The sequence below is a fragment of the Mesoplodon mirus genome (assembly GCF_964341445.2).
Source record: "Mesoplodon mirus genome assembly, chromosome: X".
NCBI classification, from domain to species: Eukaryota; Metazoa; Chordata; class Mammalia; order Artiodactyla; family Ziphiidae; genus Mesoplodon; species Mesoplodon mirus.
Window position 1 is genome coordinate 60,888,273 of NC_138981.1, and position 10,472 is coordinate 60,898,744.

A 10,472-nucleotide genomic window follows, 5' to 3' on the forward strand; every position below is an offset into this window, starting at 1 on the left:
TAGGCCAAGTGACTCTAGCTGTGGGCACTGAAAGGAGTGTAGGGACAGGGGGCCAGACAAGGGACTCTGAGGACTTAGTGGAGAGAGAGAAAGCTGGTAAGTACAACTGCTCACAAGGCTGTTGCGTAGAAGTTCCCAGATTGTGTCACTGGCATTCGTGAAGTTATATGAAGCATTAGGAAATGTCTGCCGCGTGAATTCACTCAAAGCAAACTTTCTCTCATTTAGGTCCAAAAGAAAGCTGCTTGGCTGGAAGGAGCCTGGTGAGGCCTTTGCTGGTGGCAGCAGACCAACCTCCCACTCACCAATAAGGAACACGGCTGAGTCTCCCATCAGTGAGTTGGCTGCCTCTGCAGGGTCAAGCGGCAGTGCCAGCCTAGATGCTGGCAGAAATGATGATTTCAAGGCCTTGCTACAGAAGAAGGGAAGCAAGGCGACTCCAAGGTCCCGCCCCTCAGCAGCTGAACTGCTGAAGACCACTAACCCACTAGCTCGGCGAATTATTGCACAATTTTCGAAAGACTACGAAACCCCTGATAACCCCAGTACCTAAGCCCTGAGTTCAGCAAGCAAGGTTGAGTTACTAAGCTTGAGTAGAAAAGGGGGAAGAGAAAAAGGGTTTTAAAAAGGAACCATGGAAATAACAAAAGAGCCTGCATTTCTTTTACATTAACTCACACTCTGGACAGCAGGAGAGAGGCCACATCCAGAACTAAAATCATCAGGCACTTTAATCATCTTCAGACATTTTATGTTCTCATACTTACAATCTTGCCATTACTAACTACCGATTTTCTCCTTACTTCCCCCAAGTGGTATGCACTCAGAAGAAATTCTCAGATGCAAGGGCACATATGCCATCTTTTAAATCAATGACCAGGCTGCTCGATCCCTGGCTCCTATCACTGAGGGGCACAGTGAGAGAGCAGATTGGGGGCTGCCAAACCCAGGGGACATAGGGTGCCATTGCTGATTATTCACTTTCCCAGCAAGGCCCTGATGGCCCTGCATGGAGAAACAGAAGGACCCTGATGCCTCTTCAGCCACAGTATAATTCTCCGCCGCGAGAGGTTTGCAGGTGTGCACTTGTTTCGGCATGAGGTTGATTGGATGGCTTTTGTCGTGCAAAATATGAATGTGACTCTGTCCTGAACTTCACACCTTTTTCAGTTTGATTGTCTACACGGAGATCAGGGTGATGAGTTTTAGTAAACATATAGACCTCCTCCCCCCTCCCCACCCCCTTTTGCTAGAAAAGGTCAGGACTGGGTTGCTTTGGATGAACCAACCTCGGCCAACAAACAAGGCAGCCGTTTGTTCACTCAGATCTAGCCAAGGTAACTCACATGTGCGCCTTGAGATCCTTCAAATGTCTGCCAACAACGGTAGCTAGTGTCTGTGCCCAGCTCATGCTGCATTCGAAGAACTCTCGCTTCATTTGCTTATAGTATTCATTACAGGAAGTCTTTAGCTGAAGGAACAGCATCCTCAAAGTCACAAGGAGGAGAGAAAGTAAGTGTAACTTGCCCACCACCATTCACTTCAGATTGTGGTTTGTGGTTGGTTTGGTTTTGTTTAAAGGAAATCTTCCTCTGTTCCCAAACCGAGAACGTACAGACTAAAAGGATAGATCCAAACTCTGAAAGGCAGCCTTGCAAGTTGCTATGGCCCATAACCCAAAAAAGGGCTACTTTTTGCCATTTACTTTCTGCTGTTTGACCAATTTTCAATTAACCTGCTGGGGGAGAATGTAAGGACTGGGGTAAATGGGATACTGGATGCTGACAGAGTCCCAGGACAGTCATTGTGACCCCTTCTCCCCACCCCCTGCCAAAGCTTATAGACACTAACTTTCCTTGTCAGTTCAATTTTCTAAGCAAAGCAAGAGCCGTGATTCATTTGATTTTCATATGTCTGGTTTCTGGGAGGTTGGGGGGAAAATAGCACTGAACAAAGAAAACTGGCTGACCAATAATTGAGGATTAATTGTCCACCATTCCCAAGAGGGAAAAAGGAAAGTCAAATGAAATTGTAGCCTGCTTCACAAAGAGAGTCCCCTGACCTCTTCCTCCTTCACCCCCCACCCAACAGATTCATTGGTCAACCTCTTGGAGAATGTGGAAACTGCTCCCAGAGACAAGCAGATCTTGATTTTGGCAGGTCTCAATAAGAAGCAAGCTCTTTAGCCCAACTGCCCACACAGCGGAAGAGCAGCTGGAAAACCACACTGAGTGCTGAGGGGACTTGGGCCTCTCACATAGAAGCCCTAGGCCTGCGCCCTTGGTTGGTACAGTTCTGAATTCTAGACTTCTGAGTACAGGTCAGGCCCAGCACCTCCCCCTGATTTAGACAGAAGCCACCTCAAATAATAGACAGTTCTTAAAAGCCCAGTTGCTTTTGAAAGCGTACCAACTATTTAGTTCAAGGGTCCTGACCAAATTTCAGAGGTTTTGCCTGAAATAAAATAAGATTCATTCCTGGCCTTAATTTATATACGAATGCCACACACTTGTCTGCCCCGGACTCAGAATCCCAAAGGATGGAACCATTTTCCTCTGTGGGGAAATGAAGGGGTGTTTGTGCTTTTGCCTAACAAAAGTGAAAGGCCGCCAGGGCCCTCTACTCCAGAACCATTGGGAGCTCTAAAGCAGAGTATGAGAGTCACACAGTATAGGACTTGTTACTTCCGCTAACTTTTCTGGAAGCTTCTTGTTTGGTACTTCTAGTGGGTTTTGCCTCTCCCCTCACCTTGCCACCTCTGGTGGTTTTTCCGAAGGATTCTAAAGCTGAATATCCAGACACCTTGACGTTTTTCAATTACCTTGAGTCTTGCTTTCCCCTGCAATACTTCGTACGCCTGGAATTGTTTAGAAGGTCTTCTACATCTTCACTATGGCCCTCCAATGCCCAGTGGTGTTGCCATTAGCATAAGAGGATTCGGGGCAGAGATGATGCGGTCACAGGTAACACTGAGGACTGGTAATATGCATTTAATATTTTGCAACAGGTGGACCTAGTCCCAAACAAACAACCAAATTGTAGAATTTCTACCAATCTCTGATGAACGTAATACCGGACAGCTCTCCTAATCCTCACACTCAACGTCTCGCCTCCCCTTGGGTATCATAGCACCAACTCTGTCTTCCACCCAGGCACAAGCCACAGTGTCTGCTGCCTCGTGCACCTACTCTGCCAAGGCTGGAGAAGAGAGGCTGAAAGCCCCTTCCAGGAGGCCTTTCAGAGAAGCAACTGTTGCCACTATTACTAGTGTGAAGAGTGATAACAGTTTTTGAAGGTGGAATACAGAAGGGATACAGGTGAAATGAAGTTGGCCCCAGGAAGTCAGGTTCCAATTCAAGTTGTTTCTGTCCCTTTGTTTCCTCTGACTCCAACCAACAGCAGCAGGTGGCTCTACTGGACTGACTTCTGCCTAGGCAGGAGTAGATGCAGTCGTCCCCAGGGGAGGAGGTTAATCGGTAGCTAAGAGCACTTTGCCCTTGGTGGGTGTTCATTATGTATTTGTGGTTCAAACATTGAGGGTAGGGAGCAAGTCGTTCTCAGCACAGCAGGAAGCTTCGCTGCTCTCTCCTGTCCTTTGCCTGTCTCAGTCTCTCACCTGGGCCTCCCACATGGCCCCAACTTGCCCCTCAGTCCCTATTTCTTTGAACTGCATCCCTAGCCGACAGCTCACCCTTTAAGGATGCAAAACCGCAGGCAGCAAAATAGCTTGCGTTAGCTTACTGACCACAGATCGACCAGTTGATCTGGAATCATTACCTTGAATGTGCAAAGACAGAGGAGAGTCTGCAAGGCTCTCACAACAAGCACGTCACCGGACACCCATTTTAACTCTCCGACAACGTGGGTCGGATTGTGATCCCGCTGGCCCCATCAGTCTGAGCAGATACGTCCATGCCACCTGCTCTCTTCCTCTTCAACAAACTACTTATTAAAAATACAAGTTCACAGTCAGTGCTCTGTTCCGCCAGAGAACCTTCCATTATCATCAAGTCTGTAACACAATGGCCAGGCTTCACTTTAATATGATTTGCCAGGGCCAGGACTAGAGTAGGGTGAGTGAGGTGCCTGGGGTGCAAAATTTAAGGAGGCACCCACTCTCAGGGCCATGTTAGTGCCTTACCCTTGTCCCGGCCTTGCGATTTGCACTCTATAAAGTAATATTGGTTTATCTTCTTTCTATGGACATGTATGGTTCTTCTGATTTGGGGGGGTAACTCCCTATCTGTTGTCGCACCAGGTGTTTTACTGCCATCTATTTTCCCATTGTTCTAAACCTTTGTATGCCTACACATCAAAGACTCTTCAATATTATCAGAAAACATGGCCGATTTCTAAGTAACCTACTCCAAGTGGCAAGTTAGCACCCATTTCAATAGGGATGCTGACAGGGACAGCCCTTCAGCAAAATAGTGAATGAGTTGGAGGTCAATGGGATCCTCCGTCTCCTCTGTCTGCTCAATTCCCCCCAGACCTTGCTTCTTGGCACCAACTCTCCTGAGTGCGTCCTCATTTGTCCTCCTCCTTGCTAAGGAAAGCATGCTCTCAGGAAAGGGATAAATTCCTTTACTTTGAGATTATAAGGCTTAATGATACCTCTTTGGAGGGTCACTTGCATTTTAACAGGGAAAAAGCCTTAAGCCAAAGGAATGACGTTCTACTTGTAGAATTTTAGGCATCAATCAGTTGCAGAAGTGTCTTTTTCACCATGGAAAGGTCAAATTCCCTGATGACTAACTCCCGAATATAGAAAAAAATCTTAATCTCCTGGAACTAAGTAAATTGCTGATGGTCGATTAAATTCTCCTGATTCGCAGTGCTGTTCAGTATGGTTACTACCAAGGGACTCTCGGAAATGGCTACTAAAGCCACTGAGAAGGCCCAGATAATTCTTATTATACCTTAACATTTTTACACAAATGGAATTAATACTACTTAGTATTTGAGTAAAGAACACAAGGATTTAAAGAGTTTGTGAAAATGTGTCCTGTTTATGAAAGGTGAAACTGTCCAATCAGTGTCAGATCAATGTCAGCCGTCTAGTACCTCTGGTACCAGATTATTAAACTTCCTCGAGGCGCAGATTTACTGCACGCGGCCTCGGCTGCCCCCCAACGCTTATCTGTGTTTTGTGCTACTACTTCCCCTTGGTGTGAGAATGAGACCCGATCTATTCCAGAGCGCCCAGTCCCTCCAAAGCCTTTGCGTGTATTTCAGCTGTACTTGACTAAACTATTTGGTATTTAAACGGATGAGTGGGAAAGAGGTACAGAGAGCTACATTTGTCAAAGGGCAGCAAAAATGATAAGGATTTTAACAAGGATATGAAATAAACAAATTTTTTAATACTCTGAAATATTTGTAGAGGAATACAGTAGGAAATGGTTATAGGCACACATTTAAGGCACTTTTAATAAGTTTAACAAAACAAGAAATTTGCATAAGTAATGGGTTATGTGAAATAGGTATCTACTTTTGCTCAGTAAAGCCCAAAATCTAGGCCAGTGGTTCTCAAAGCGTGGTCCCAGGACCAGCAGCAGCATCCCTATAGTGCGTGCGCGTGTGTGTGTGTGTGTGTGTGTGTGTGTGTGTGTGTTCCAGTGACGTTACTTCTTCAAGCCCCTGAGTCACTGTAGCCACGACTCTCCAAACGATTCCAGCCTTTCCCATCTTTTCTGCTGTCGTTACTTTATGTTGTCAGTCTCTGGCCATGTGATTTATATTGTCATGTTGCTCGGATACATTTTTATTTGCTGTTAAGAAATTATCAGATTGAATCAACTACTTGCTCAACTTGCAAAACCTTTGATTTGACTTAGCCAGCACATCTGGCCAGTTTTTGGTTTAAAAACAATTTTGTAATTCACAAATAGGAAAGAGGAAAATGTGTTACATTCATTTGGTACCCTTAAATGTCTGTCTTTCCTGTGGTGGCTGTTCTCTAGGAGGGCTCTGGCAGAAATAGATTTGATTTTAAGATTTTGCATATTTGTGGAATTTGATATCAACAAATCTGTAAACAAAATCTGAACTGGAACAACCAGTTAACTCCTCTCTCTTTAATTCCAAGCTTTATGGAAATGTATTCCTTATGTGGTGTTGAGCTCTTTTTAATGTTCAATTTTATAAAATGTTCTGCATGCAAACGCAGCATCATGCTCATTGTACAAGTCACCTGACACTCATCTCCTCCTCCATATGTGTGATGGTGAAGAAACAGCAACATGTATGTTCTTACCTCTGCTGAATCAATTGTAAATTACAAATCTTTTCATTAATTTTTAAATGAGATATATTTACTCTGGCTAGTAGTTAAAATTTTATTCTTTTTATTATATTTCATTGCTACTTTTTTCTACTGACTCCAGAGCTTACTTTGGGGACTATTTCTTATTTCTAGATTGCTGTATTGATCTTATTTCTATATTTATCTGTAGTCATGGAATGTTAGAGCTGAAAGAGACCAACCTCTCCTTTTACAGAGGAGGAAACTGAGGCCCAGAAAGTCAAAAAGCTTACACAAGGTCACGCAGTGGCAGGGCCCAGCCTCAATCCCAGTTCTCCTACCTCTGGGCCCAGTGTTTTTTCATCCAAAGCACTGCATTTATGGAAGAGCCACAGCTGGCTTCTACTTTTATGACACGTGAATTTCCCAGGTATTTCAGCGAGCAATATATATGCTTTAAGGAAAATGTTCGAGTTCTTCAGCTTGTGAATCCAAAGACAAATCTGATTTGCAGTTTAGAAACTTTCATTTCCCTCCAATTTCAATGTACATGCCCTACTCTATACAGTGGATGCTTTCCCTAAAAGTTATTTGAAAAATGAATTTTTATAGATTAAATTTCATTTTTTTTAGTAGAGAAGCTTCCTATGGAAGGGAGTCTTCTGGTGACTTCTTTTGAAAAATGAAAAATCCTCTTGTCAATGTCCCCTAATGCCTCTTTTTTTTTTCAGTGTGAACTTTTGTAAGTGGCATTTATTTAAAGTAGGGCAAACCAGTGTAGGCTTTCCTAGAATCTACTTTATCCTCCCCTTCTTAAACTTTACAAGATAGTTTCAGACTGTTAGGTGTTCGTGAGATACTTAGTTGTATTCTAGAAACTTCTTGATATTTTAACAATCCCTGGGCTCAAACTCTATCTCAGTCTCATCAAACGATAACCAAATTTCCTAATCAGTACTGAGCTCTGCATGCAGTTTCGTTTCCAGAACATTCTTTGCCTAATGCTCCTTAGTATGACTCTCTCTTTAGCTATTCTCAGGCTTCCTTCTATAGCTCCTGTGTACCTCATTAGTCTGGTTTAGTAGAGTTGCAGGCAGTGCTCGTCAGATGGAGTGGTATTTCCAATTATCCCATTGTTCCAGTCCTTCTCCTGGACCTCCTCTGGTTTCCCTTTTCAGGAACGCTCAGAGATTGGTGGGATTTTCCTCATCATCTACACCAAGGTTTGACAAAGTTTTTCTATAAAGGACCAGATAGTAACTCTTTTAGGCTTTGTGGGCCACAGTTGATCTCTGTAGCATGGTCTTCTTCTTTGTTACTGTTTGTTTGCTTGCTTGCTTGCTTGACAACACTTCAAAAATGTAAATACTATTCTTAGCTCTTGGGCCATACGAAGCTGCAGATTGGATTTGGCCTGCTTGTCATAGTTTGCTGACCCCTGGGACGGGCATTTCTGTGACCCACATGATGACTCAGTTGTGTGCTGGGTGATGTGGCTCACTGCCCTCCCATCTCCCGAGCTATCAGGCCGGCTTGGGCAGAAGGGAGTGGAAAGGGGCTGCATTTGCCAACTAGTACTCTCCGCTAGATGGACTCTCTCATCTGTCTCTGTCTCTCTGTCTCACTCTCTAACTACCTCGGTGTAGAAACCCTCATTCTTTTCTTTAGATCTCCTGTACTGGTTATCCAATGTGCCTCTGCTTCCTCGAGTGTGGGGTGAGTTGGCAGGAAAGAATGGATTTCTGAGGTTTCTTATTTCGTTTGTCCCAAACTGTGGTCAGGGACGCCTGCCCTGGATCATCTATCCCACTCTGCCCTATACTGCCATCACGTGTTCAGGGCCATCTCTGGAAAGTCTGGTGGCCCAGGCCATGAAATTCCAGTTCAGTCTACTGTTTCCTAGGGGAATCACTAGCTCTCTTGGTTCCAATGGCTGGTTTTAAAACCCAAAATGTCCATGTGTCCAATTTAATGTGATTTGGACCTGTTCTAGACTCAGCCCCAGCAATGAAATCAATGAGGTATGGAAGGTGTTTTGTGCCCACAGTTTTTCCCCACCTTAACCCCCTGCCTCCTAGACCCCCAGCCTTGGGGATCGGCTCCTTGGGATGCCCCATGCAGCACCACAGCCAGCGGTCATTCAGCACACCACCACCTCCTGTTTTCTGAACCCCTAAGAGGGTTCCTTAAAGCTTCTTCACATCTCTCTCATCTCACTCCCATCTCTACCTTTCATGCTACTTGGGGGTGTAAAGCTCAGTTTCACATTTTCACATTTGCTTGTATAAATATTGGGGGATACGGGTGAAAGACAAGGTGTGTGCCTGTGTGTGTATGCGTGGTTTCTCCACCTGGACTATGAAGGTCCCATTTACTCGTGTATCTCTCTCTCTCTCTCTCTCTCTCTCTCACACACACACACACACACACACACACACACACACACACCATCCAGTTCTGTCATCAGTTCTCTGGTCCAGTTCCAGGTCTGATGGGGCTTGTCAAGGAGGAGGGATGGTGGGGCTCCTGAGGCATTTCCCTTTTCTTGTCTCTTGAAACCTTCTTTCCACTGGCTTGTGCTGGCTTCTCCCAGGAAGCCATTTGAAGAAACTTCCCTGGGGCAATTCTGGACAGGCCAACATACAAAGAGCTAGGACTTTAATTCCATATGAACTCTGTCACTTAGACATACCTCTCAGGCTGCAGGATTTTTTTTTTAAATCTAAGAACATTGTTTCTTGGGACCTTTAGTTTGCTTTCTGTCATTTGAGCCCAGGGATTTACCCACTTACTGAAATCTAGATTTTAAAAACTCAAGACATGAGTAACTTTAGGATTTCCTTATTTGAAAGCATCCATGAAACAGTTTCTTTCTGCCTTTTGTTTAGGATTTCCAGCCTTAAGAAGGAAACCAGGCTTGTACCTTGGACTCTAAAGCAGCAAAAGTACCACACTTGCCAAAAGCAAAATGAGGAAGGAGGATTGGCTAGGCCTACTCTGCATAGTCAGGAGAAGGACTTTTGTTATGTTAGCGCTCACCATTCAATGCTTACTGAATGCCAACGGTGCACTCAAGAAAAATAAGGGAAACAGGAATTTGCAGACCGAGATCCTAAACTGGAAGGCAGAGATAAGGCAATTCCCCCAAGTGATGAGAATGTGGCCCTGGATAAAAATATCAAGAAGCAGCATAAACTAAGAGAGATTGTCATCCCGGTCTTTTTAGAGTTCCAACACAAAATGGAAGGGAGCCCTCTGTGGGGTGATATTACAAAGGGTTTTTCTGGTCTTTCTTTTTCTTTTTTTCCTTTAAAAGAAAAAGCATTCCTTACTGGCTTGCTACCAGCAATTGAACTGTATTCTTTATATAGCTAGAGCTGTTTGTGTCTTCTTAAAATAAACTTTTTCTGTTAAAATCATTTTCTGTTTCACCCTCTGATTCTCATTGTAGCAATGATGACTTTATCCAGACACTAAGCCCAGTTTGTGAGTATGTTTTCCAGACCACACAAGTGTGGGACCCACAAACATGAGCTTTGATTCTCACAGACCCCTGAGAGCCCAAAACAGATACGCGGGACACAGTGTCTTGCAGAAACCTGGCCCACCGAGCTGTGAACTTAAGTTATAGGGGCAGGGAATATGTCTTTGAGGACTTTGTCTCAGGGATTCTAGTTCAACTGCTCCTAGAAGCAACAAGGGGCCTCAGACAGCCGCAGCTCTGGTGAAGTAGGCACCGGTCACCAGGCTCCTAAGGAGAGGAGGTTGCCATAGCAACTGTGCTCAGGGCATGCACTCCCTCTTTGTTCTCTGGCTCAATGAAGCCACCCAGCAGGGAAGACCAGAGTGAGTCAGGGCTGGGAGCAAAAAACACAGACCAGATGTGGCCCACATCACTTCCATCCCTCAAGAAGGGTATGGTCCCACCATGTAGGTGGTGACAGCTATATTCAAGGGTCAAGTCCCATCCAAAAGGAGCTTTGTTCTCTGGTGCCAATTGGCTCAGGCCTCTAAGGCTGAGGCCCTTGCAGCCAGTATCCTTGTCTCCCCAGGCCCCGTGCTAGCTCACGTCCCCTGACACCACTGGGCTGATCTTTCAAAAAGACACCACAGAGCCTGAAACAACCTAGAAAGCTTACAAGGGAAGGGAGAGGGGCTAGGGCTACTCTCAGACAATAGTAGGTGTCAAGACTTAAGACCAAGATCAGAGAAGGAGACTGGCTCGAGG

At 44.9% G+C, this 10,472-nt stretch overlaps 1 protein-coding gene across 1 annotated transcript in view; it reads left to right on the forward strand.

Moving 5' to 3' along the window:
- NHSL2 (NHS like 2) overlaps positions 1-6,395 on the forward strand; it is a 78,000-nt gene extending 71,605 nt beyond the window's left edge. The window contains exon 8 of the mRNA XM_082609101.1: positions 229-6,395. Coding sequence (XP_082465227.1) covers positions 229-553 — 325 coding nt within the window. The 3' untranslated portion in view covers positions 554-6,395. The remainder of the gene's footprint in view (positions 1-228) is intronic.
- Positions 6,396-10,472: the final 4,077 nt, after the last annotated feature.